General features: G+C 44.6%; 1 protein-coding gene across 4 annotated transcripts in view; it reads left to right on the top strand.

Annotated features, from left to right (window-relative positions):
• DGKD (diacylglycerol kinase delta) overlaps nucleotides 1–27,927 on the top strand; it is a 115,277-nt gene that overhangs the window by 3,445 nt on the left and 83,905 nt on the right. Inside the window, exons 1-3 of one of the 4 annotated variants that reach the window (XM_032396861.1) lie at nucleotides 19,930–20,003; nucleotides 21,854–21,964; nucleotides 23,640–23,720. In XM_032396861.1, coding sequence (XP_032252752.1) covers nucleotides 21,872–21,964; nucleotides 23,640–23,720 — 174 coding nt within the window. In that variant the 5' untranslated portion in view covers nucleotides 19,930–20,003; nucleotides 21,854–21,871. Of the gene's footprint in view, nucleotides 1–19,929; nucleotides 20,004–21,543; nucleotides 21,733–21,853; nucleotides 21,965–23,639; nucleotides 23,721–27,927 lie in introns of those variants that run through there. The other 3 variants (XM_032396710.1, XM_032396563.1, XM_032396641.1) reach the window with 3 other exon arrangements.

The following is a 27,927-nucleotide window of genomic DNA, read 5'->3' as shown; positions in this document are numbered from 1 at the left end:
CATTTTTTTAAAGATTTTATTTATTTGACAGAGAGAGACACAGCGAGAGAGGGAACACAAGCAGGGGGAGTGGGAGAGGGAGAAGCAGGCTTCCCGCGGAGCAGGGAGCCCGATGCGGGGCTCGATCCCAGGACCCTGGGATCATGACCTGAGCCGAAGGCAGACGCTTAACGACTCAGCCACCCAGGCGCCCCGAGAGTCTACATTTTAATCAGCTCTCAGGAGATGCTGCTGCCACTGCTGCTGGCCCATGGACCAGACTTTGAGAAACAAGTCCATATGCCATACGTGTCAAGAGAAGCCTTCCCAAACCCCAAAGAAATCTTTAGTTTATGAGGTTCTCTTAAAACTTTTCCCCAAGTCTTTAGCATTACGAAAACTTGATGAGTGGAGATTTGACATGGTCATTTAGTAGTTTAGCATTTCACACGTCTGATATTTTCCAAAGTTCCGACTGTGTCCAGCAAACACATTACTTCATTTGTATTTCTTAACCGTAGCACGCAATAACAACTCTGTAGGACCTCATAGTTAGAGTGAAAAAAGAAGATGGGGCTAATACACTGGTAGAGTAATTCACTAGCACATTATGAAGTATTTTGAAATTTGAATAAAGAACAGTGTGATTCTGTGAAGCATTATCAGTTAAGATAGAGTGTAATCTAATTTCAAAGTTTTTTGTTGTTTTTTTTTTTAAAGATTTTATTTATTTGACAGAGACACAGCAAGAACAGGAACACAAGCAGGGGGAATGGGAGAGGGAAAAGCAGGCTTCCTGCCTAGCAGGGAGCTCAGTGCGGGGCTCGATCCCAGGACCCCGGGATCATGACCTGAGCCACCCAGGCGCCCCTAATCTATTTCAAAGTTTTAAAAAAGTTTACATTTTTGGCTTTGTGCACAAAAGTGCTCATATTCCTGATTTCAAATTTAAACAAAGCATTTTTCCCATTGTGAAATGAAGACTAGCAGATATTAGGCAAAATGTTTAAGTTGTAAAAGACTTAAAAAAATAGCTTTATAAAGATATAATTCACATACCACGCAGTTAACTCCTTTAAAGTGTGTAGTTCAGTGGTTTTTAGTATATGCATAGTTGTGCAACCATCACCGCAGTCAATTTTAGAATGTTTTCATCACCCCCGAAAGAAACCCCATAACCATTAGCACCCGTTCCTCATTCCTTCTCAACTCTCTCAGCCTTAGACAACTGCTAATGTACTTTCTGTCTTGAGGATTTGCCGATTGTGGACACTTCGCATACATAGAATCATGCAGTATGTGCCTCTTGTGTCTGGCTTCTTTCACTTAGCGTTAAGTGTTCAAAGTTCATCCATGTTGGAGTGTGAGCATTTGGGTTATTTCCACTTTTGGCTATTCTGGATGAGGCTGCTGTGAGCATTCACGTACATGTTTCTCTGTGGACATATGTCTCATTTCTCTTGGGTGTCTACCTGCGAATAGGTTTGCTGGGTCACATGGTAACTCTGTGCTTAACCTTTGAGAAACTGCCAGACTCTTTTCCAGAGTGGCTGCACCATTTTACCTTCCCCCCAGCAGTGTGTGAGGGTTCCAGTTTCTCCACGCCCTCAGTTATTACGTCTTAATTACAGCCGTCCTAGCGGGTGTGTAGTCGTATGAAAGGTTTTTAAAGCTCACATGTGTATTTAAGAGCCTAAACTCTGGTGTTAAACGAAGTTGATTCACACCCTTCGCTCCCACTTATGAGACACGAGATATCACGGACAGGTTCCTAGATCTCTCTTAAGACTTGGTTTCCTGATATGAAACAGGGAAAATACCAGTTCCTGGGTTGGTGGTAGCGACAATAAATGAGCCTTGAGCCTCAGTTTTCCATATCTGCAAAATAGAAAGGATAATAGGAGTTGTCAGATCCCTAAAATAGAAATGATGTTAAGTCATAGAAGTAAATGGAACAATCTACGTACACTTAGCATAGGGCCTGGCATGTCGTCAGCCTTCAGTAAATGGTTTCTTTTATGATTATTTCTGTCTTTTTAATCATTCTCTCTGAACCCCTCCTCCCCCATCTCAAGCTGGCTGATTCGTCATTTCTAGCAGCCAAGAGAGCAAATAAAAATGAATGTGGCAAACAAATAGCAATGAAAATCTTTTTAAAAAGTTAATTTATTAAATACGAGTGGGAATACCATGGGCTAGTCATTATTTTTCTTATTTCACGGATTCATTTTAACTCAGCAAATATTAAGTGTACTAGGCACTTGGGGTACCTTACTGAACAGCAACCGTAAACACCCCTGGAGCTAAGACAAGACAGACATTAATAAGGTAATCGCACAGTTAGTGTGGCATTGTGACAGGGATGAGCGTTAAGCAGGTGTTAGCCTGAGTACTTTGAGAAGATGTAATAGGTGAATTTGACCTGCTACTGGGAGGGGGGCGGTAGGAGGAGATGAGTAGGATAAAGTGACTTCTGCTTCTGGTAATGGTGGGCCGAGTAACTGACCAGCCTTCTGCCAAGCACCATCTGCTAATAGGAGGCAGCTGATAAGATAATGCAGTATTACAGGGCTGGAACTGGGAGGATGAAGGTCTGTGGAAGTGAGCTGGCATCTGGGGCTGGCTGCTTTTTACCTTGGGGTCAGGAATAGTTGGAATAGTGTCCCCCTAAAATTCATGTTCACTTGGAACATGAGTGATAAGGTTGTCTTTTATTATTCGTAATGAGCCCCTTGTGGCTACGCCTGAATTTATGCTGATGGGGTGACTCGGGATGGGGCTCCTAGATAGCTTCAGGATGGGAGCTGGTAACCAGAAAGACCAAACAAGTGATGAGAGGTGTAAACTTTCAGCCTTACCCCCAACTTCCTGGGAGCAGAGGGGGTTTGGAGATTGAGTTATAAAGTCTTTAACAAGGAGATTCCAGGAGTTTCTGGGTTGGTGAACGCATTAATGTGTGTGTGGGGGAGATTGGCATGCCCAGAGGGGGCATGGAAGCTCTGCTCCTCCCCACTCCCATACCTTGCCCTGTGTATCTCTTCTTTTGATGTCTCTTTCCAGGTGTTAGGAAGGATGTGGAGCAAGGAAAGCTCATCTTCTGTCGGTGGGAATATTAAGTTGGTAACACCACATTAGAAGACATTTTGGCAATGTCTATTAAAGTTGAAAAAATGTATACCCTATGTTTCGGCAATTCTGCTTCTAGATGTATATATCTAATAGCTTACGTGAGCTAACATAAGAGTACAAGAGTATTACTAGTGTGTTTTTTTTAATAGCTCAAAAGTGGAAAGAACCCAAACATCAGTCAGCAGTATAATGGATAAGTAAATTATGGTATGTTCTTTCAAGAGAATATTACCCATCAATGAAAATGAACTGCTGCTACCTGCTGATTTAAGGATTAATCACAGCATTAATGTAGTCTGGCCAAAAAAACCAGACATGAAAGAATGTTGTGTATGATTCCATTTATATCCAGGACGGAATGGATAGGACACTAAGGTGTTTAGTCTTGCCTGCTTGTGTCTTTAAGCTTGCACGCAAACAAATGATTACCAGAGAAGTCTGGATAATGGGAAAATATGGGTAGTGATTGGATGGCACATGAGAGAGGAAGCTTCTGGAGTGCTGGTAGTGTTCTGTTTCTTGACCTAGGTGGTGGGTTCTCAGTTTGTGATAATTATGCATTTTTGTTCTGTGGACTTAATGTGTGCTATTTTATAATGAAAAAGATTTTTCTTAAAGGATTAATAAAAGAGTGAGGAGGTTGTAGTTGGTCAAAGAGGTATACAAAGCCTCTGTGGCCAGAGGGTACTTGGGGAAGTCAAAGGGCTGAAAGAAAGCTGGTGTGTATAGAGTTGGCAAGACTTAAGGCAACCTTGATAGGGACATGAGGCTGGGGAGCTGGGTAGGAGGCTGCGTTGGGGGGCTCTGTAGGAGTGGGGTGCTATTGCTTTAAGATCTTATTTTATTTTATTTTTTTTAGTAATCTCTACACCCAACATGGGTCTTGAACTCCAAGATCAAGAGTCGCATGCTCTACCAACTGAGCCAGCCAGCTGTCCCTCCTTTAAGGTTCTAGGAAGGAGTGAGATATAATCTGATCTATGTTGAAAGGATCGCTCTGGCTCTGTTGTAGCCACCTGAGTGGGTGCTGGTAACCTGGGCCAAGGTTGTGGTGGTGGTGATAGAGTTCATTGGATTTGGCATTGTGAGAACTTAGTGATGGTTTGGTGTGGGTGTTGGGGAAGAGGAAGGTTGTGGTTCCGTTGACTGGATAATGGAGCTCTTCTCTGAGATAAGGAGCTCTACGTGGAGGACCCGCTCTGGGATTTTGCTCTCACTGGGCCCTGCTGCAGTGGTACCCTGGATCCTCTTATTCTCAACTATCCCAATTTCACAGATGAGGGGTATAGACTCAGAGTAGTTACGTGGCTTGCCAGTGTGCCATGAAGCCACCCGACCCTTGTAGATTCCAGATTGCACCTCTTCTACTGGGTCCTACCCATCCACTTGACAGTCATGTGGCAACAGTGGGAGTGGTTCCTGGAGCCTGAGAGAGGGAGCATGGTGGGAGGGAGGGCCTGCTCAGCTCAGCCACTGGCTTTAGGATGTGGGCAGAGCAGGGGGGAGGACCAGTCAGAGAAGGAAGTGGGAGAAGCTGGGGAGGAAGAGGAGGAAAGGGAGGGGAGGGGAAGAAAGTAAGTTCTCGATTTCAGCACCCAGAGGTCCACCTGCACTATCATTACTGTTACTTTTGTATTTCCTTCTAGACTGTTTTTCTGGGTATGTTAACAGAATTGGAATGAAAGTGTATGTAAGTTTTCACTTTAATGTTATGAGCATTTCTCTGTATTATTAAAATCTCTTTATTCTTATCCCTTGTAATGGTTGTACTATATATTCTGTGAAGAGTATCTTTGCAAGGAAAGCTCTTTTTCAATTTTTAATTATGAAAAATTTTAAAAGAATAATAGTACAGTGTATGCCTAATATACTTACTACCAGGAATCAGTAATTGTTAATGTATCGCCACAAATGCCTTATCTATATGTATTGAATATAAATAATCTGCTAAACCTTTTGAAAGTAATTTGTAGGCATCACAACAGTTTACCCCTAGATAGCTCAGCATGCATCTCCTAAAAATGACATTTTTAAATGTGCCATTATTCTACCTAAACTCCTAAAAATAAGGACTCCTAAAAATAAGGATGTTTTCCTATGTACCATTATTACACCTAAAAATTAATTGTAATTTTCTAATATCTAATGAGCACATGATTTTTAGATTCCCCCAATTGAACCAAAAATGTCTTTTATAGCCTCCCTTGGTGGACCACAGACCAATCAAAATTCATGCATTGTATTTTGTTGTTGTACCTCTTCAGTCTCTCAGCTCCCCACAGGCACCTTCTCCTTCCCCTCCCCACGATGACATTGACTTTTTGAAGAGACGAGGGCAGTGGTCTTGTAAAATCCGTGTCTGGATTTGTCTGATTGTTTCCTTGTGGTTTCTTTGATCCTTTCATTTGCTGTAAACTGGAAGCGAGAGGTTTGAAGACTCGATTACATTCAGGTTGATGTTTTGGTTAAATCTCCTCGATCTGGGATGTTCAGTGTCCTGTCAGGCTGTCCCCTCTGCTGTCTCATCATTTGCTTTATGTGGAGATGCTAGATCTTTCCATTGGAAATGTGGATATCCCTCTTTGTGAGGAGGTGCCCTGTGAGGTGCTTCCTGGGCACCATGCAGATATCCTCATCTTTAACGGTTTTCAGCATTCATACATAAGACTTGCCTGAATCAATTACATTATGAGTTTACAAAATGGAGATTCCCCCCTTTCTGTCATCTCTTGCGCGTTTGTCTGTTGGTATTCTTCTGTAAATTTTTCCCACTTCAACTGGGGAAGGGCTACAATTTCTCCTAAAAAAGGCAGGGTAATTGCTGGATTCTTTCTGTTTAATTACCAATTTTCAAAGTAAGGATTTGTTAGGAGAGTCCTCTCCAGCGGAGGCAAACGTTCCCTTTCTGCTCTCCCTCTCTGTCACTGTTGATTCACTATTTTTATTCAGTGTTTTGCAGTCAGTCGCAATCATTCCTTTTGATGCTCAAATGGCCCACTTTTTCCTAGGGCAGCCCCTTCAAGCTGGCTCTTTGGCCTGTGAGCATTTGCTTGGGGTGTCACACGATCTGTCGTTTCATCTTTGGGCTGGAGCCCGAGGTGGGGTCGTGGGGCACGGTGACCTGGGGCTGAGGTGGCTGGCCCTGGCCGGCAAGCGGTGCTGCCCTCCTCCCCACTGGGCCCGGGGCACGCAGTGCCCAGTGAGTTTAGCACATCAGCCTGGCAGGGCTTTGCTTTCCTTTTTTGGGTTTGTACCTCTCAGTTGTGCATCTCCATTTATTTTGTGTTCCTTTTCTGTGGTTCTTATTATTTGTAGGTAAATCTGTCCCTTCACCACTCTGTCCATAAGCTTTTCTCCACTGTATCCTGCAGCTTCCTGTGAGGTCTCACTTTTGTCTTGTACACAACCAATGACATTTTCTGCAGTGTATGTTTTTCCCTTTAGCCTCTCATATGTGGATTTTAATTCTGCTGGGGGGTGATTGTTTTTGCTTCCTTTTCTAATCATGTCCTGTATCACAGCTTGTTGTACTTTAATTTCATCCTGTTCTCATTTTGGTGCTCCCTGTCCTTGAAAAAACTTTAATTTTTTTAATAGAGTCAGTGTCTTCCTGTAATCTTAAAACAAGAAGCACATATTTGCTAAAATGGTCTTCTGGTTTCTGTAATAAATTCATTTAGATTTATGCATGTGCTTTATGGTGTATTTTCAGCCTCCCACCCCCACTTTCTTGTTTTGATTTATCAGTCCTGGAATGTGTTTGCCGGTCTGCGGGTTTGAACTGCCATTACCTGTGTGCTTGGCTGCTGGAGGGAATGCGAGTCCCGCCCGAGATTGGCCACAGGTCCAGTGCTGGCCTGTGTTAGTCTGGGCCGGCTCTGCCCACCACCTCAGTCTGAGTAGTGCGATGCTTTGGGTCACTTGCCACCCACTTCCGGCCGGCTCTGCTCTTCTGCATCTGAAGGTGAAGGTGCCTGGGTTGTGGTGGTTTTCCTGAGCCTGGCTCCTCTCGCCCCACGATGGTGAAGTACACCCCAGGACCCAGGCTGAGTGGTGCATTGTCCCTTGTAGCAAGTTGGAAGAGGGGCACTCTTGTTCTTTTCTTTATTTACCATTTCAACCATTTTATTTGTTTATTTTTAAAGATTTTATTTATTCATTTGAGAGAGAGAGAGAGAGACAGAACACAAGCAGGGGGAGAGGCAGAGGGAGAGGGAGAAGCAGACTACCCGCTGAGCTGGGAGCCCGACATGGGCAGATCCCAGGACCTGGAGGTCATGACCTGAACTGAAGGCGGACTCTTAACCATCTGAGCTGCCCATGCGCCCCAACCATTTTATTTTTTAAAAATTTTTATTTACTTTTACTTATTTTATTTTTAAGTAGGCTCTTTGCCCAGTGTGGGGCTTGAACTCATAACCCTGAGATCAAGAGTCACACACTTTACCAGCTGAGCCAGCCAGGTGCCCCCCCATTTTAACCCTTTTAAATGTATACAGTTCAGTGGCGTTAGGTACATTAACAATGTTGTGCAACCATCAGCAGTATTTAGTTCCAGAACTTTTTTTTTTTTTTTAAAGATTTTTTATTTATTTATTTGACAGAGAGAGACACAGCGAGAGAGGGAACACAAGCAGGGGGAGAGGGAGAAGCAGGCTCCCCGCAGAGCAGGGAGCCCGATGCGGGGCTGGATCCCAGGACCCTGGGATCATGACCCGAGCTGAAGGCAGACGCTTAACGACTGAGCCACCCAGGCGCCCCAGTTCCAGAACTTTTTTATTCCCTACGGGGAAACCCCTTCGCCATTAAGCAGTCACTCCCCATTCCCTCCTCCTCCCCTGCTACTCATCTGCTTTCTGTCCCTGTGGGTTTGCCTCCTCTGGATATTTCATATAAATGGAATCATACAATACGTAGCCTTTTGTGTCTGGCATCTTTCCCTTAGCATGATGTTTTCAAGGTTCATCCATGTTGTAGCATGTGTCAGTGCTTCATTCCTTTTTATGGCCGAATAGTATGCCGTTGTATGGATCTACCACATTTTGTTTATCCCTTCATCTGTTGATGTATATTCAAATTGCTTCTACTATTTGGCTGTTTTGAATAGAGCTGCTATGAACAAATTATTGTTTGAATGCCTGTTTGCAGTCCCTTTGGGTATTTACCCAAGGAGTGAAATTGTTGGGTAGTTATGTGATTTTACCTTATTGAGGAACCTCTAAATTGTTTCTCCACAATGGCCATGCCATCTTACATTTCCAACAGCACAACAGCAACGTAGGAGGGTTCTAGTTTCTCCACACTTGCCAACACTTGTTTTTTGTTTTTTTGTTTTTTTATCATGGCCATCCTGGTGGGTGTGAAGTGGTATCTCCTGGTACTGATTTGCATTTCCTTAGTGACTAATGATGTGGAGCATTTTTTCATGTGCTTGTTGGACACTTGTGTATCTTTGGAGAAATGTTTATTTCAGTCCTTTGCCCATTTTTAAGTTGGGTTATCTTTTTGTTGTTGAGTTGGGGGTTCTTTATATATTCTGAATACTGGACCCTTATCAGATCAATGAATTTTTTCCCATTCTGTGGGTTCTCTTTTCACTGTCTTTTTTTTTTTTTTTTAAGATTTTATTTATTCATTTTAGAGAGAGATACACTGTGCTTGTGAGCGGGGGAAGGGCAGAAGGGGAGAGAGGGAGAGGGAAAGAATCCCAGGCAGACTGTGTGGAGCCCAGCGTGACATTTGATCTCATGACCCTGAGATCGTGACCCAGGCTGAAACAGAGTAGGACGCTTAACTGACTGAGCCACCCAGGTGCCTCTATTTTCACTGTCTTGATAGTGTCCTTTGATGCACAAAAGTTTTAAATTTTGACGAAGTCCAGTTTATCTATGTTTTTCTTTTCTTGCTTGTGCTTTTAGTGTTATATTTGAAAAACCATTGCCAAATCCAGGGTCATGAAGATGTACTTCAGTGTTTTCTTCCAAGAGTTTTATGGTTTTAGCTCTTTTTGAGTTAATTTTTGTATATGGCATGAAGAAAGGGTCCAGTTTCAGTCTTTTGCATGTGGATATCCCAGCACCGTTTTTTGAAGAGGGCCACTTTTTTCCAGCTGGATTTGGCCTCTCAAGCTACATACCCTGTAATACTTAAAATCAGTTATGAGCTTCTCAGAATTGGTTGGTAATCTTGACCATTTTGGATTGGTCTCAGTGGAGTTCATAGAGGGATTCATAATAGAATCATTCTTACAGATGGTTATGAGACAGTTAACACATTTGAAGGGTTTGAAAGGAAATATTTGTATTTCTGACTTTCTATTGTCCTAGAACTCTCCTATATTTCAAGTTTGGTTCAGTTCTTTTCATGGTTTGGGAAAATTTGCAATAAATACTCATCTTGTTAAGTCTAATCCCACTGGTGGTCTTTATATTTGAACTCTTTGATGAAGATGGATTAGTAGTCAGAAGCTGAGTGAAAAGGAAGTCTAAGAAATTGTTCTTAATCTCTTTTTTCTATGTTTTCAGGCACTTTAAGAGGGCAAGTAAAACCCAGGTTTGTCAGTACTGAGTTATGAGTCTAATTGCCCAAGTGTATTTTTACTGTCTACTAGTCATAACTGTCTAAGTGTATTTTTATATGTAGCCAGTATTGTGCATGAGCTGGAATTTTGCTGTTTATAGAAACCCTCTAGCTTCTTCACTCTCCAGCAGCACATACGGGTACAACCATTTGGGGAAATGATTTGGTGACATGTTTGAAAAACATGGAAAGTCCATACTCTTGACTCAGTAATTCTACTGGCGGGATGTATGATGAGGAAATAGTCTTAAATATGAAAAAGCACAATGACATTATGTTTATTGCAGCATTAAATATAAAAAGTTGCAAACCCTGAGATAGTCCAGTGTAACAACTCAGTGGGTTAAGGACCAGAGCCGACATACCTTTTCCATGCTGCATAGATGGTCTTACCTCACCTTCAAAAGTGCGCGAGGGTCACCATGCGGGGGCTGAGGGCCCGGACCACACAGCTGGAAGTGGCAGAGCGAGCTGTGGCTCTTGTGCCTACTGCAGCCGTTCAGGTGACTGAGGAGGCAGTAATGTGGACAGTACTTTGTGATGTTGGGGAAACAGAGAGGCAGTGTGTACGGAATGCCGTTCAGCTGTGTGCAAAACACCGTGCATGGGAAGTAAGACGAAGAAAGTGTCCAAACCGATGCCAGGGACTGTGCCCTGATACCAGGGGTGGTGCAATGTGGATTATTTTTATTTTACTTTTGTGAATTTTCTAAAATGAGCATATTGTATACTAAAGAAAACAAAAACAAAAGCTTAACATGCTGTCCTTCAATTGAGGTTTCCTGACATGGATGGTATAGGATGCTGTGTGCAGGTAGCAGAAGATGGAGAAAAGTCTGCCCTTAGTCTGTTCTCTGGAATGTCCTGAAACACAGTTGAAATAGTTCCAGCTGTCAGATCAAAACAGATGAAGTGTACGGAGCCAGATATACAAAAGGGCATGACTTGTAAAAACATAGGATTTAAACTTCATAGTATTCTAATAAATGAATACATTATATGCAGTATCTCAGTTATGTTCCCTTTGTTTAAACTTTTAACTCCTGTGTTGAAAATAATGCTAAACTTATCTAAGCAGAGTTCAAGGTCTTGATATAAATAAGATATATTTTTTAAAAAAGATATATTTGAACCTGATCTTGAAACTATTTCATATATGAAATGCTGTCTGTTTTTTAGATTTGCTCATAATTATTTCAGTGTCCTTAAGCATTTGAAAAGATGAACCAGAAAGAGGTGACAGAGAAACACAAAAAAGCAGATCTGGTCACAATATATTTGGAAAAGCAGATTATTAAATAATTTGTATATTACAGAACTGCACTTTTCTGTCTTATTTATGTGCCGAGAACACACGAAGGATGTTATCGCAGGATGGCAGTGGCAGGTGTTAGTGGCTGGACTGAGTGTTCTCAAGTGAAGAAAGAGCACTTCCCGTAAGCACGGCAGCCCAGAGGCGGCTGCTTCACACAGGACCTTATTTCTACCTTCTGTCTGAAAACGGGCAAGGGGGCACTGGAACCCAGGGGAGAGGCGTTTGGGTAGTGATGGTTATAACACTGCTTTGCATTCGTGTTGCCCTTCGCAGCGCGTGTGCATTTCCTGCTCTGGGCAGCACCCCCTGAGGTGGGATCCGCAGGTCAGGAACTGGGGCGTAGGGGAGTGGCTGCCTTTAGCCCCAGTGGTAGCAGCTCCAGGCCTTGCATTCAGGCCTCTGGTGTGTTTCATTCACTTCTGAGTTTCCAGAGCACCCTGTCTGTACCTCTGATGGAAATTTCCAAACATACACAAAAACAGGGAGAGGAGTTTTCATCAGTCACCCAGGCTAAGCAGTTGTCAGCATTGTGTCTTTCTTGTTTCCTCTCTCCCCAGCCCCGAGCCCCGCTGTCTTCTGAGTATTTAAAGCAAATTCCTATGGTACTTTTTACTTCGTAGAAGTATCCCTCTGTCAGTGCACAGTTTCCTTAAGGGTCAAGGGTCCTGTCTCTTTCATCATCATATTCCCAGCCGTACTTGCACTTAAGTGTTCAATAAATATTTGTTGAAACAAAGAGTGCATTTCATTCCACCAGTCCATGGGGAGAAGGATTGTGCTCTGTAGGCTCACAGCAGCCAGGCCAGACCGTGGTGCCTTGACTGCGCCACAGCGTGTGTGTGTGTGTGTGTGTGTGTGTGTGTGTACTTGGAAGTCGCTCCTGCTGCTGGTGGTTGGCTTCGCGCACGTGGTGTGCAGTGGGGATGGTTGTGCCCCCCAACACGTGCACATCTTCCATGTGCTCACCCCAGGGAAGTGGGAGGATTAGTTGTGACTGTGGTTTAGTCTTACTTGTTTTTTTTTTATTTAAAAAAATTTTTTTAAAAAAGATTTTATTTATTTATTTGACAGACACAGTGAGAGAGGGAACGCAGCAGGAGGAGAGGGAGAGGGAGAAGCAGGCTTCCCGCCGAGCAGGGAGCCCGATGCGGGGCTCGATCCCAGGACCCTGGGATCATGACCTGAGCCGAAGGCAGACGCCTAACGACTGAGCCACCCAGGCGCCCCTAGTCTTACTTGTAAGAACAAACAAAAGAAAACCTTTCATCGAGCATACTTTTTTATTTTTTCACTTGATATCAAAATGTGGAAAGAGTGGAAATCAGACATACTTGGGCTTGAACCCCACGTCTGTCCCTTCTCTGTGGACACATAGGTCCTCTCTGGATCTCAGTTTCTTCATATAGGAAATGTAACTCTTTACAGCGGTGAAGATCATATGAGATCCTGAGGCTTCCTAAGTTCCTGGTGTGGAGTAGGCCCTGCACACGCACTGACTCTGTCTTCTCCCTGCCCATGTTTGTGAGGAAGGGGAATGCGCACAGTGCCTCTCTTAGGCGGGTTGTTGTGTAGATGGAGTGGGGTCATCTGTGGAGGCCCCTAGATGGGGGCCAGTGAGAGCTGTCCTGGGTGCTGCGCCCGGTGGCGGCGGCCTCCCTTCTGTGGGAGTCCTTTTTTCTAGAGGCCTGGCTTCCTTCCCTGTCTCGTCTGCTCTGGCCCTCCCCCACCCAGAGGGAACCATTCAACCATTTTTATTATTTTATTATTTTGGTTAATTCTTCCATTGTTTCTGTTTGAAAATTTAAAAATAATAATATATACACATAGTTGCTTTTAAGTTTTATCTCTGCGCGCACACACACACACACACACACACCCCCCTCCTTACACAAAAGGTAGCAGGCTCCATATGTGTTCTGCACCTTTCTTTTTTCCGCTTAATATAAGAATCTGGAGATCATTTCATAGCTATATAAAGATCTTCCTCATTCCTTTAATGACCGTATAGTATTCTGTTTTTGTTTTGTTTTGTTTTTTAATGTACCATAGCTTATTCAACCACTTGCATTATTTTCAGTCTTTTGCTATAATATTTTGCAGTGGATAGCCTTGTATGGACTTCATTTTATGCTCTTTGCCAGAGTATCTGTGGGATGGGCTCCTTGGAGTGGGCGTGCAGGGCGAAAGGGTAGATGTGTGGGTTTGTTAGGTTTTGGCAGGTCCCTGTCCTCAGGGCTCACCTCAGGCCCTGTTGGATCAGTGGTGCCCATAGTACTGGTTTCCCCACGGCTTCACCTACAGTGCCTGTTTGTTTTTTTTTCTGTCAATCCCATGATGAAAATGTATTTTAGTTTAGTTTTTTTTTTTTAAATGACATAGGTCAAGCATATTTTCATGTGTTTAAGGGCCATTTTTACTTATTTTTTTGTGAACGGATTCTTTTAGTTTTTACCCATTTTTCTACCAGATTGTTAGTTTATTCTCAAATTTTAGAAGCTCTTATAGATTAGGCATATTAGCCCTCTATGATATTTTGCAGAAAGTTTCCTCAGATCGTGCTGTGCTTGGGCACCGGGGTGATTAGGATCATTAATACAGCCTCAGCCCTTGGGACCCCCTTGATCTGGCCAGGGAGTCAGCCACATGGTGGAGGGTCGTAGGCTTGCATTGCGCACGACAGCTAGCTCTGCCTGGGAAGTTGGAAAGGCCCCTGGAGGTGGTGGCATTTGAGCTGGTCTCAAGCACAGGAGTTTTCTATCCGCAGTAAGATTCTAGGCAGAGGAAGGATCTGTCCAAAAGCATAGGCTTAGCTGGTGTGTTTGGGTCAGATGGGTCAGATGGTTCTGGGACTGAGGTAGTAGGCCCTGGGGTGGGTGGGAGAGGAGCCTGTTGGATTGGAAGGAGCCCTGAATGCCATGGTTGACTTCCCTCCAAGACGCAGGAGAACCAGGGGTATTTGTAAGTGGGCCGGGGCACTTTGCTTAGGGCAGGGTGCCTATTCATGTCCTCAGGGGAGCTTTTAAACTCTGTGGCTACCTGGGCCCCTGTTGGGGGGTGGCTGGCAGTGTTTCAGAACTTGCTAGGTAATGCTGCTGGCAGTGGGAGTTGAGTACCTGCAGAAGACTGGAAGCAGGTTGGAGGGAGGATGGTAGAGAATGGAGAACAGGGGCTCCCAGACTTCAGTGTGCTCAGGTACCTCCTGGGGCTCTGGTCAGAAATTCACATTCTCAGGATTTAGGAGCAGTGGATTGCTCCTTTCACAAGTGTTCCAGGGATTCTGATAGTGGTGGACTGGGTCACCCTTGAGAGACACTGAGACACAGAGACAGGAGACAGAATAAATTAAGCCCAAGGTGGGGATCTGAACTAAGCTGATGGCAGAGGGCCTGAAGATAGAGCAAATCTTGAGTGATTTTAGGGGCGCCTGGGTGGCTCAGTCGTTGAGTGTCTGCCTTCGGCTCGGGTCGTGATCCCAGGGTCCTGGGATCGAGCCCCGCATCGGGCTCCCTGCTCCGCGGGAAGCCTGCTTCTCCCTCTTCCACTCCCCCTGCTTGTGTTCCCTCTCTCTCGCTGTGCCTCTCTGTCAAATAAATAAAATCTTTGAAAAAAAAATAACAGAATCTTGAGTGATTTTAAAGTGGGGTCAGGACTGGATAACCAGTTAGGGATGGGGAGTGAAGGTGGAAGAAGTTGCGTATGCCTGATGCTTCTTTCAGCTTTGATGATGCTGTTAACTAAAGAGGAGATACGGGCGGTGGGAGAGCAAGTTAGAAAGTGAGGGGGTGATGAGGCTGGTTTGACATGAGTTACGTTTAGAGTGTGAGGCCTTGGACCGTGGGACAGCAGCGTTTGGTGATAGAACAGCCACTGATGGTGACCGAGCAGGAGCTAACTCAGCCAACCCACCTTTAGTAGACAGGAATGCATTTGGCAGATTGATGATGCCTTTAGGACCCCACACTGTGCTCTCCGCCCTACCACCTTTAGGCCGCTGGCTCCCAGCTCACGGTCTCCCCATGGCTGCCACTGCCCTAGACATGGTGTCTGCATTCAAGGCGAGAGGGATGGGGAAGGGGGACTCGAAGCCACACATGTTCTCACACATGGGTGAAGCAGCTCCCTTGCCTCCCCAGCCCTGGCAGGACATCTGTGTAGGTCTCTGTGACCACGTCTGAATCATGTGGCCAGGGCTGGGGAAGTGTGATCAGCGTTGTGATGTTGGCCGCGCTTGGTACTAAAACCAGCCCACTCAGCACTGAGAGCGCATTAGCAAAGAGGAGCCATACCGCAGTAACAGGAGAGCCCTCAGATTTAGGGAAGGTGGTTGGAACTCCAAATGAAGGGCAGGTCAAGGAGCAGCTCTTGGGGAATTTGGGCATTACTCTTTGGGGCCACTTTTTGGTTTTCTGCTTTGGTCCTTCCTCATAATACTGGGGACGGGAATGGGACATTTTCCTAACTCTGTTACATAGGGGCTTTGGGACATGGTTGCTTTTAATCTTGCAGGCAGCGCGTTGAAGGAGGAAAACCAGGGTAGTGGCAAAGGGCAAGTTGGCTTCTCTTGATTGGTAAGAAAAGAATGGCGCTGTCCTTTTTTTGTGAGTTAGCATTTTTGGGGTCTTTAGGAAAAAAACTCATGTGGGGCACCTTTGTGTTGTATTGGTGGCACCAGATACAGGGCCTGGCTGTGTGGAGTTGAGAGGACTTCTCCAGCACAGCAGGAACCCACGTGTGCCTCGGGTCCCTCACTCCTGCTGGTTGTTGGTGCCGTGGAGACACTGATGCGTCACCATGCGGCTGTGGCCCGAGGTGTGCAGACCCCCCAGCTTCAGGCAGGATGTGATAAGACCGGGCGGTAGGTAGGTCAGGGAGTTGGAGGTAAGTTGCAGGTAGTTCTGAATCAGAATGAATCAGGATGAATTTGTGGATGGTGTTTTGAATTGATGAAGCTACCTTTGCTTAATTTATTTAAATCAGAGTTATCAGTAGATTTTTATGATTCATTTTGCCAACAAATATTTTTGGTCTGCTGTCTAGGCCCTAGGTTTGAATTCTGGTTCGTCTTTTTACTAGTTGTGTGGCGTTGAGTGACTGACTTAATTCTTTGGACCCTCAGTTCCCTAATTTGTAAAATGAGAATATTACTACATAACTCTGAAGTTGATGGAAGGTTAATAGGTAAAAATGTCTCATATGTATTTGGTAAATATGATGGGTACTCAGTAAGCACTTAAAATAAACTCTAGGTCTTTGGGTATGTCATACATGCCTTATTTTTATGAACAAACCATACTGTTTATGGTATTCATATCCTATAAACCATAGAAGGTTTGAGATAAGAGTGAGGGGGACCTCATGTTTCTTTGTGGTCTGTTAGTAGGCGTTTAACTGTGGACAAGTTATTCAGTCTCTCCTTGCCCAGTTTTTTTTTGCCAATTGGAATATTAGCATGTGTTTGTCCTATTAAGAAGGCAAGCAGATGTAAAAAATGCTCATGAAAATTTCAAGTGATATGCAAATTTAAGTTAATAAGTTTTACTAGCTTTTTTCCACAGAAACATTTTAATAGTTCTTTTGTGTATTAACTTTTATGCTAATATCCCCACTTTTTTGAACTTTGTGAATTTGGGTGATGTGGACTAATATCAGGTTTATGTAGGTTTTTATTGGAGCACTAAAAAGGTTTAAGGACGAGTAGATCGCTGATGTGAACATTGGACTAGATTTTCACTCCTCTCTCCTCTATCTTTCCCCTTCTTTCCTGGCCTGCCTGCAGCCCCTGGCCCTGTGCACTCAGGCAGGCTGGTCATCAGGAACACGTGCAAATTCTCACACTTACCCGCACGAGATGCTGATGGCACGAGTGGAGCTCTGCCTGAGATTTTACTTCTGTCCCGTGCTGAGTAACATGCATGTAAATGTCAGTGCAGCATAAACACATGTAATAGACTGCATGTGTGAACCCAGCAGAGCATCAGGATGTCGCCCCCAGGGATCCTTTCTGTCCAGCATGCTGCCCTTCACATCTCTTAGTCACCGTTGGACTTGCTCCGCTTCATGCCTTCTGCCAGTTTTCCATTTAGTAGTTGCTTTTTCTTGTTACTCTTCTGCAGGGGTTCTTAGAATGTTCTGGATGCTGGCTCTGGCCATTGGCAGTATGGCGTGTATCTTCTCCCAGACCATGCCTTCCCTCTTCCCTTTCTTTGTGAGGTTCTTTGATCAACAGAAGTTCTCATTTGGAATATAGTTGGCTTTAGCGGTTTTATAGTTTGTGTTTAGTATTTTCTCAATTCTATTTAAGACTCCCTTCCCCCAATTCCAAGGTCATAGGCAATTCTCCTTTATTGTCTGCTGAAACTTTTAAAGTTCGGCCTTTTGCATTGCATCCGTAGCCCACGTGTGTGAGGTGGGGGACTGAGAGCATTTTTGCTCTTGGATAACCTGTTGTCTTAGGTCCAGCAACTGACTGGTCCCTCCTTGCCCCCAGCTGGAGAAGCTGCTGCTGTCACTTGTCACGCTTTCAAGTCTGCCAGCATCTATTTCTGGGCTGTCCTGAGCCCCAAATGCTGCCTCTAGTCATGTGCTTTAAGGAATAGTCCGGGACAGGCACAGACTGTTTTGTTGTAGCGCTGTACTTGGAAGCAATGTTGGTAGTATAGAGCGGGATGCGTTCCACATGTTCTAGCGGCCCAAGTGAGTTGAGTGACACAGGCACATCAGTACATGGAAATATTCTGCAGCCGAGAAAGATATACTCACTAATATGGAAGGGTGTTGACAGTGTATCATAACAAAAAATAGGAAGTTCAAGTACGGTATGTGCACTATGATCCCATGTTTATAAAAAGTTAAGAAACGTGGGTTAAAAAACCCCACCTGCCATCTTTGCTTCCTCCCATCCTGGTCACATATGGTGCGCTGTGCTCTGGCTTCGTCCTGGCAGGTCCTCCTCCGACTCCTCCCACTTGGCATCATGAGTGTGGCCTCCTGGGGGCTTTCTCCTTGCCCCTGGCCTTGTGCCCACTTTCTTCTATCCTCCCTTTGGGTTCCTGCCTCTCTGTACCCACGCTTGGTGTCCCGGGGTTCCTGGTCCCCTGTGCCTGCCCTCCTGCTCCTTTTCCATATGGGTCTTACCAAGGCATCTCCTCTGTTAAACCTTCTCTCACACCCTGACCTCATATCCGCTGCCATCTCTCTGCTCAGCTCCCCTTGGCATGCTTGAGGACCTCGTGGGCATGCCCCAAACGAAGCTCCCAGCCTCCCCCATGAAACCAGAGTCCTCCTCGCCTCCATCCGTGGTGGCCTTCTTCCCAGGCACCCCAAGCACTCTCATGTCTGTGTCCCTGTCTCCCTCCCAGAGGCTCAGTGTTGCTGGCTGCCCTCTTATAAAAGTATCTGGACTGTTCTGCATGCCTCTAGGTTTCCCTCTTCCTTTCCTCCGTACTGCGGCCAAAACCATCTTTGCAAAGGTGTACCCGAGGACCTGAGACCCACAGGCCTGGCTGTCTGGGCATGTTTGACCAGGACTTGAGGGGCCTGCGCTTGCCTTTCCCTGCCCACTGGTTTGAAACCTTTTTTTTCCCCTGAAGATTTTATTTCTTTCTTAGAGAGACAGCACGAGCCCACAAGCCCGAGGGACAGAGAATCTCAAGCAGACTGCGCTGAGCGCAGAGCCCGATGCAGGGCTTGATCCCATGACACTGAGATCACGACCTGAGCAGAAACCAAGAGCTGGATGCTTAACTGACTGCGCCACCCAGGTGCCCCTGGTTTGAAGCCTTTTTAAGGTCATCTCCAGAGCTGCCTTCCTCAGTCCTTTGTTCCTGAGCAGGATGACTAAAGATTTGAGCCGCGCCCCCCCCCCCCGCCAGCAGGTGCCCAGGCAGTCTCGCCTGTGGGCCAGGTGCTCTCTATCTGCTCACCGTGGGTGGCTGTGGCACCCAGGGCCACGCTTAGACTGCCGGTTTCATCCCTGGAGTCCAGCTTGGGGATTTACTTCCTCTCTCGAGGTGGGCGTTGGGCTCACTTTCCCACTCTGATTCTCAGTGCCTGCGTGTGTTTCGAATCTGTCCTTTCTTATTTCCAGTGGTAATGAAGGTACCCTGGATTGCTTGAAGGACAGAGTGGGCTGTTCTGTTTGTGCAAAGAACTTGACAAAATGGTTCTAAGAGCCTGGCCGCCCAGCATGTCCTGATCGAGCTGTGCTTGAGTCTGGGTTTTTGACTTCTGGTTCTCTGCTCCATTGGGCACAAGGAGGAGCCCTGCCAGCTGAGCAGTGTTTCCTGTGGGTGCCATTTACAAGCTGCCAAATGCAAAACACAGCAGATTATTCAGGGGTGTTATTTTCTTGACCACTTTTAGTTCATTGCTTTTGACTGAGTGTTTAAAAATATTCTGCAGCATATCTATAGTATTCTCGAGCAGCGAATCAGGAGAAGAAACGCAATTTCTGAGAAAGCTTCAAAGAAATACTGGTCTTTATCTTTTCCCCAGCCTTTTCCGCTGAAACCCACCAGAGTCTTTTTCTGAGTGCTCTTGTTCTATAAATAGAACAGCGGCCCTCCTTGGGTAGCCCAAGATCGCAGCGCTCATCCGCTTTCTGAACGATTTGTGTGTGTGTGGTGGAGTGGATTGTATTTTAATTTTGCTTTTCTTTTATGTGTGAGATGTGTGGCGGGAGATGCAAGAAAAAATACTCTAGCGTTTATTTTTTAAAGATAACTTATTATAACTCTTTTGGGTCTGGGCTTGTTGGTTTTGTTGTCTTTTTTTTTTTTTTAATTTGCATTTAGGAAGGAGATGGAAGTGGTGACTTCCCGTGCAGAGGTAAGGAAGACGCGTGGGGGCGAGGAGAGGTGCCTACGCCTGTGAGTGGGTCCTGTGAAGTCGAGCAGGAGAGGCTGTCCCGGGGCGCGGTGCGGGCGCCTGTGGGTCTGCATCGCTGTGTGCAGACGTCGCTGTCCTGGGTCTCCGAAGAGCACGTTGCCATGAGTGTCCACGTGTACGTGGCTCCGAAAAGAATGTTAGGAAACAACCTGCTAGTCCTGTCTGGGGGATGGTTTCTACCTGCAGCTGCTGGGACCCGAGGGCGTGCGTTCTCTCTGGCTCGACACAGTTCCCGCCCTCGAGAACAGCAGGGCCTTCGTTTAGTTAAGGATGGCAGTTTCAGATTCTGCGACTGTAGCTGCATGTCTGTTCCTTTGGTCATTGGGTGAGGTTGTGGTCTCCTCTCTGCTGCTGGCACTCTGTAATTACCTGGGAGAGCGGGTGGGTGATGTCCTCAGAAGCAGGGGGGAGGCATGTGCCACAGAACGAGGAGGGAGATTCCTCAGTAGTTCTCCTGGGCGTTGGAGAGGGTTGCTGTTTGTACTGCGAGGCCGGCCGGCCAGCACAGCTCCCGTGACACCTGGCCCACGGTCACGAGCTGGCCTGTGCAGCTCCGCCTGTCTGGGAAGCTGCCCTAGAGGCGTCCTGTGGTGGGGACAAGGAGGGGAGTGGCGGCCCGCACTCCCGGGTCCCCCCCTGGCCCCCTGGGTGCTGTGCGGCTCAGGTCGGGGTCCCGGTGCGTGGCCCCGTGTTGGTGGTGTGTGTGGGCCCAGGGGCGTTCTTCGGCGTTCTTCTCAGGGTGGGGGTTAGCTGCATCCCGAGTTCCCTCCCTGCTCTATTTGGAGTTGGCTGGTGGAGGGACCAGACCGCACTGGTGTTCTCCTCTTGCCTTCTTACGTGTTTGGGTTAAGTGAGGTTTCTGTGTCTGGTTTCATCTTATGTCGTCTTCAGTGGCCACAGGTCCCCAAGTGCTTTGGACAGATACTTTCTTTAAAAAGTTACTTAAAGTGCAAAGCTATATGGGATTACGTAATTCATCTAAAACATCTCTGAACCGGTATTGGTGTATTGGAGCAGAGTTGTGCATTCTGCCTGATTCCACAGTGAGACTTCTTGTACAATGGCCATTTCTGGCAGCTGGGGAAAAAGAAGTATGCACGTGCCGAGAACCAGGCTCTTGTTTCAGGCACGTTGTTTATTCATTTTGACTCTTCGTGGCTCCCAGTGGTTCAGATGTCTAATGATCAAGTAGTTCTTTGAGCATTTCACTTCTGAGTGTCCTGCAGGGCTCCCTTGTCCTATTAGACTAGCCCCCGGGACAGCACAAGAGGGCAAACAGCTCCAGGAGAAGCCATGTCCCTTCGTGGCTTTAATTGAGCCAAGGTGAGTGGACTGAACTGCTGTCCACCTCAGCTGTTAAGGGAAGGAATTCCAGTTTCATGGTGGACTGATCAGATTTATGGGATGAGAGGAGTTTCAGTGACTTTGGTTGTGGCAATTCTCTCTGACAGTTTGGGCAGCACATGCCTAGCTTGTGAATGGGGTGAGGGTTGAGTGGGGTGCAGGCCTGGAGCTGCGCTGAACCCCATAGCAACCTACGTCGACAGTTTTGGCAACAGGATCCTGAGAAATGGCAGGAGGCCAGAGAACACGGAGACGGGGCCAAGAATAGCTGAAAAATACCAAATGCTGAAGTTAGAGAATGCTCTGGCCCCTTGCTGCTTACTGTGGCCCTGCGAGTCTTCTTGTCCCCTTCTGTTGATCCCCTGGGCATGGCCAGGCACGCCGTGGGCCCCTGACACCCTCGCTGCTCAGGCACACCATGGTCCCTCAGAGAATTGTGTAGCCCTCCCGGGCAGCACGCTTGGCCTGTCCTAGGCCAGGGTCTAGGGAGAGTGTGAGAGGTACTTCAGTCAGGCCCCTGGCCTAACTGGTCACACACGCACTGGCCCGTCTGCGTGGCCACGGGATGGGCTCGAGGGCACCGTGCAGACGCTTGCTCATGGATCACTTCTGTGCTTTCAGACCGTCATCAAGGAGGGGATGCTGACCAAACAGAACAATTCATTCCAGCGATCAAAAAGGAGATACTTTAAGCTGCGGGGGCGAACGCTATACTACGCAAAAACGGCAAAGGTGAGGTGCTGTGGAGACCACTTGAGAACAGACTTGGGAGGGGCCGCAGGGGAGAGGTTCCCTACTGAGTCCGCATCCTGGGACAAACCTCCACTGCTTACAGCTGCTATTTCCAGCGAGTTTGGTAATACTCCAGGGTGCTAGCTTTAATTTGTCTCAAGGCATGTTTTATTTCTTATAAACTTTGGCTTTTACTCACTTTTCTTTTCCTTAATGTCCTATGTCACCATTGGGGAAAGGGGGAAATGTCACAGAAATAATCAAATTACAGTTAAAGATCTTTCTTTTGGAAGAATTGGGGGTCACAGGCTTATAAATTTCTTACGGGCTAAAATATCTTTTTTTTTCTTTAAAAGCTCTTTATTGACAAATGCTTTTAAAGAAATTGTCAATTTATAATTGACAAGCAAAAAGCTATAGATATTTAATGTATACAACTTAATGAGTTTGGAGATAAGTAGTACATACGTGAGAAACTAATTGAAGCTGTTTTTGGAGCGTATTGGGCTTGTTGGTGTGTGAACAGAACGGTGAAGTTATGTCTCGAGGCCTCTAGCCGAGCTCCTCCTTCCCCTGTGCCCGCTTGTGCGTGAGCTTTGCAGCGAGAGTCACCGGGCTCGAGTGGAAGACAAGGAGCCACTGAAAGCCACTGAATTCCGTTGTGTTTAAGCAAATGTGTGTTTGTAAAGCTAGTTTTTGGTGTTCTGAATACCAGTATTGTATCGGTATTGTTGTCAATACTGATATTTTGGTATTAAAATGTAAATGATTCAGATTCCAGATTTTTTTTTTTTTGAGATGTATCCCTAGAGAGTGCATTAAAATTTGAAATTGAACAGAGCAACTTGTTTAGAGAGGGTTCTGACCACATCCCTCATTAAAAAAAAGAAACCAAAAAAACAAAAAACCGCTTATAGTTATTTTAGTTCTGTGTGTGTGTGGGGAGAGAGTTTGGGGGAGGAGGTTCGTTACTTTAAAAGGGTGAGTCTCTTCTCTAAGTCATTAGCATTTCCTCCAGGTGTTCCCAATGGAATCCTCTTAGAGGGGACAGTAAGGTAAACAGGAGATGGGCACTGTGGGGATTTGGGGGAGAGTGGAGAGGAAATAGGTTGGGGGGAAGGTCCCCAGTGTAATTCCCAGTGCTCCTTCTGGAGCCTGGCTGTCTCCCTCTCCAGGACTAGATTCCTTCTGGTCTGCTCCTTTGTCTTTTTTCATGGCCAGATCCCTTCTATTTGGGTTGGTCTCTCTTCCTAGAATCATTGATTTTAGCCAGGACCTTTCCCCCTAAGTGTGCTAGCTGGAAGGACAGAGGATCCTCAGGCTGGAGCCCTGCTCCCTCAGGTGGACTCTATGTGAGGGCATGTTTCACATATAAAAGTGAAATGCTGATTACAAAAAATAAATACGGAAATCACAGTGGTTTTTGTTTTGTTTTGTTTTTCTCCACTAATGCAATCACTCATGAACTCCTGGCTTAAAAAACACACAGAGGTCTACCTGTGAGCTCTGTGCTCTTGGTTAGGAGCAGGTAGGGTGGATGCAGTCTGTGTAGTTATCAAGTGCTCGAGTCCCGAGGTGCTTGGCGTGTGGGTGCTTGGCTGCGGGTGAGGGAGAGTGGCTGGGCCAGGGGCCTTGGCCCCGCACTGACGGTGCTGTGCCGCCTGTCTCTCTCCAGTCGATCATATTTGATGAGGTGGACCTGACAGATGCCAGCGTGGCTGAATCCAGCACCAAGAACGTCAACAACAGTTTCACGGTGAGACTCTGGACCACACCTTTATTGATTCCTCACCACATTTTGCTTTCCTTTTTAATTTGAACAAGTGTGTGTGAGCAGTTCAGACCTTTTTATTTTTATTTTTTTCTGATTGGAACACTTCCTGGCAAATTTTGAATTTAATGTTGAAAATAATAGAACGGTTGGAGAAAAACTGAGAATTTGGCACATGTAAGCTCAAGTGAACAAGAGGGTCCAAGTGAATTCTTTAACATGTTGTTGTTTACATTTCTCTAACAGTTTTGCACAGAGGTTTGTTTTTTATGATTATTGTAGAAAATTTGGAAAAAACAGGAAAATATGTCGAAACAACCATGATTCAGCTACCTCAAAACACATGCTGTTGATATTTTGACATTTTGGTGTGTTTCATTACATTTAAACTGTTTCCCTCCCTACCCCCAAATTTATAGAAGTTACACTGTACTTTTTGCGAAAGTTCCAAATGCCTAAAATCATGTGACCTCACCACCCAGAGGTAGCCAACTGCTCACTCTAGAGTGTTCATCTTTATTTCTAAATACCTGTGCCTTCCCCCTCATACACCATGAGATTGTTGTGATCCTTTTATTTTATACCTGTTTGTTTTTTTTTCCTCTTGACAATTTATGGTGGACATTTTCCCATGTCAGTTGATCAAAATGTACCTCATATTTTTTAATGGCTATATAGATAGCATTTCTGGTATGACTACAATTTTGGGTTCAGGGGCCGACTTTAAAATCTGTCTGTATTGAGTGTGATTCTAATGGCAGGAATGGGATATTTAAACGTATGTTTCTCTGTGTTATTAAGCCAGCAGTCTAGAAGCAAAGTATGCTCCCTGATTTTTTTTTTTTTTCCAATTCTTTTATAACTCAGTCAAAGTGGGTAATTTTCTTTACATTTAGGATCTGACATTTTGGGTTAGTGTTAGTTTCAGATACTTTCAGGTTTTGTTTTATTTATTTATGGGCTGATTATTGATGTTGCTGACGTGAATGGGATTTTCCTTCCTCCATTTAGACTTCTACTTATTTTGTTTTGATATAACTAACTACTTGGTTTTGGTTCATGGCTTATCGAATTAGTCAGACTTTCCTGGTGGTCTCTCTTATTCTTCGTTTTACTTGGAATATTTTTATTTTTACTCCATTAATTTTATTGTTTACTTACTGGCTAGGGAGAGACTTTTAAAACTATAAGTGGATTATTTTGTGATTTGTGGCTTTTAGACTTTTTAATAGGAATAGGTATTTTATTGGGGTGTTTTTGAGCATTAATTTAGTTGGATTGTGTTGGTTTTAGGTATTTATGCATTTCCTAATAATAAATTGTTCTTGGTAATGTTAAATTTTGCAGCCTAATTTTGTGTTTAGAATGTTCCTATCTAATGTGTATGGATAGACATTTCCTTTGGGGCAGGAGGTAACTTTTGTTGTGTTTTGATCTCAGAGTTATACTAGCCTCATAAAATTCACTTAGTAACTTTCCATGACTTTATGTGTTCCGGAACACTTTATAAAGCTTTAGAATTGATCGTTTCTTGAAAGTATGAGAGAACTTACTTTAAATTCTCTGTCATAAAGACTAGTCAGAGAGTGGGCGCCTGGGTGGCTCAGTTGGTTAAGCGTCTGCCTTCGGCTCCAGTTATGATCCAGGGTCCCAGAGCCCAGCATCGGGCTCCCTGCTCTGCGGGGAGCGTGCTTCTCCCTCTCCCTCTGTCTGCCGCTCCCCCTGCTTGTGCTCTCTCTCTCTCTCTCTCTGTCAAATAAATAAATAAAATCTTAAAAAAAAATAAAAAACAAAAAGCCTTAAAAAAAAAAACTCTTTAGGGGAGGTAAGGCTGTGAAAAGTTTTATTTTTGCTTTCTGATCATTTGAGCTTTTTTACTTCTTGACTCCATTTTTATAATTTACTTTCCTGCTTATCCCACCTTTAAATTTAGTAGCTTGGATTATTTGCACTTTAAACCTCAGTGTCTCTGGTTATATCCCTTTTGCATTTCTAATATTATTTGTTTAGCTTTTGTTTTTCTTGTCAGATTTCTTAAACTCCATCCCTTTTGTTGTTTTTGTAAGAGAACCAGTTCTTGGATTATTGATCAGTTCCATTTTTCTGGTACCTAATTCAATTTCTGCATTTATATTTATTTTCTCTTTTTTGCTTTTCACAACTTTTAAAAACAACTTACTGATTAGCTTATTCTTCTGTTGTGTGTGTGTGTGTATAATTATATTGACAATAAAATTATATAATGAAAATATGAGGGACTCTGAATTGAACTCTGAGTGCCTTTCTGCTCACATTCCAAAAGTTCTTTTTTCTCCTGGTAGAAAAGTGTTACTAGAGACAAATTACTGATCATTCAAGTTATTAAAGAAAATTTTGAACTATATAAATACAAATAGGAAATTTAAAACCATCCATATTCCTATTACCCAAAGATACCTGGTAATATATTTTGGTTGATATCATCCCACAAATACATTTTATAAAATATGGTTTTTAACCTTCTTTCTTTAGTTAACAATGAGCTTTTCCTCTCAACCTTTAAAATCTTGTTTACTGATGCTACATAGTATTCTAACATATAAATGGGTAAGTTTATTTAAGCAGTCCCTATTATAGTGAATGTTACATTTTTTTCCTATCATAAATAATATTGTGATATACACTTGTACACAGATCCTTTGGTTCATTTCTGATTATTTCTGTAAATTCTTAGAAATGGAATTCCGTTTGAGGTACAAAGTATGAACTTTTAAAAGGCTTTTGACAAATAAATGAGGTATTGAATACATGTTACAGCTTGTATGAGCTTTGAAAACATGATGCTGAGTGAAAGAAGCCAGACCCAAAAGGCCACATATCTTACGATTCCATTGATATGAAATGTCACAATAGGCAAATCTGTAGAGACAGAAAGTAGATTAGTGGCTGGGAGGGGGTGTGGAGGAGGGAGGAATGACTGCCGGAGATACAGATTTTTTTGAGGGGATGACAGAATGTTCTAGAATTACATACAGGTGGTGGTTGCAGAACTTTGTGAGTATGCTAAAACACACTGAATTGTATACTTTAAAAGGGTGAATTGTGGGGCGCCTGGGTGGCCCAGTCATTAAGCGCCTGCCTTCAGGTCAGGTCATGATCCCAGGGTCCTGGGATCGAGCCCCGCATCGGGCTCCCTGCTCAGTGGGAAGCCTGCTTCTTCCTCTCCCACTCCCCCTGCTTGTGTTTCCTCTCTCACTGTTTCTCTCTGTCAAATAAATAAAATCTTTTAAAAAAAAAAAAAGGGTGAATTGTGCGGGAGTTGTTTCTCAGTAAAAATATAATGGAAGAAATAGGATGGTACTATGTTTTTGGTACTATATGAGTTAATATGGAGCTTTGTCAGCTGGATCTGAGAATGCACCCTGATTCATACATTGTCTCTATGGGAAAATGTGTTCTGACTGCCAAACACTTGACTTCCAGATGTAGATCCTGTCTGTGTTGGAGAGACCTCTGGAACTCCATCTCTGTCAGGTAGTCATGGATAATTCCCAGCCTTCAGGACAGAGGCACCAATTCTTTTACATTTATTTTCCATTTCGTTAGTGCTTTAAAAACTGCCTTTTCATCTGAGGATGTGCTGAAAGGACCAGAGAAAGATTAATACTAAGGTTCCCCAGAAACATTCCAAGATAAGGAAGCTCATCCCATGAGTGATTCATGATGGCATGTGGAATATGGAGATAAATGGGGAGAGCTTGTGGTCCAGTTCCCCCCAGTCATGCTTCTGTAGAGAGTCTGTCAGTTCTGGGGCTGCAGGTGATAGAAATATTTTCTTTGCTTAAAATTCACACTTAATGATTATCCCTCTTTCTAACCCCCTGCGGTGTTTACTGTCTGAACTCTGAACCAGTTACGTACCATACAGCGAACTGCCAGAGTCTCTGTGTGGTGTCTCTTCCATCAGCTGGGCCCTCGTGGACTTTCCAGTGCCTGGCGCACGTGCTCAAGGCACAAGAGCAGAATGAACAAATGTATTTGCCCAGAAGTTACGACATTTCCTGGAACATCTCATTTGGTTTTCCAACTATTCCAGTAGTAATTTCCCATTTTCACAATTTCTACTAAAATTGCATGCCTGATACAAACGAGTCAATGAAAGCTGCTTCTATCATGAATCAGTTAATGGTTGGGAACCTTTTGTAGCTGGAGA

The sequence above is a fragment of the Phoca vitulina genome, unplaced genomic scaffold, assembly GCF_004348235.1.
Source record: "Phoca vitulina isolate PV1807 unplaced genomic scaffold, GSC_HSeal_1.0 scaffold1, whole genome shotgun sequence".
NCBI lineage: Eukaryota > Metazoa > Chordata > Mammalia > Carnivora > Phocidae > Phoca > Phoca vitulina.
This window is presented reverse-complemented; position numbering and strand designations above follow the sequence as displayed.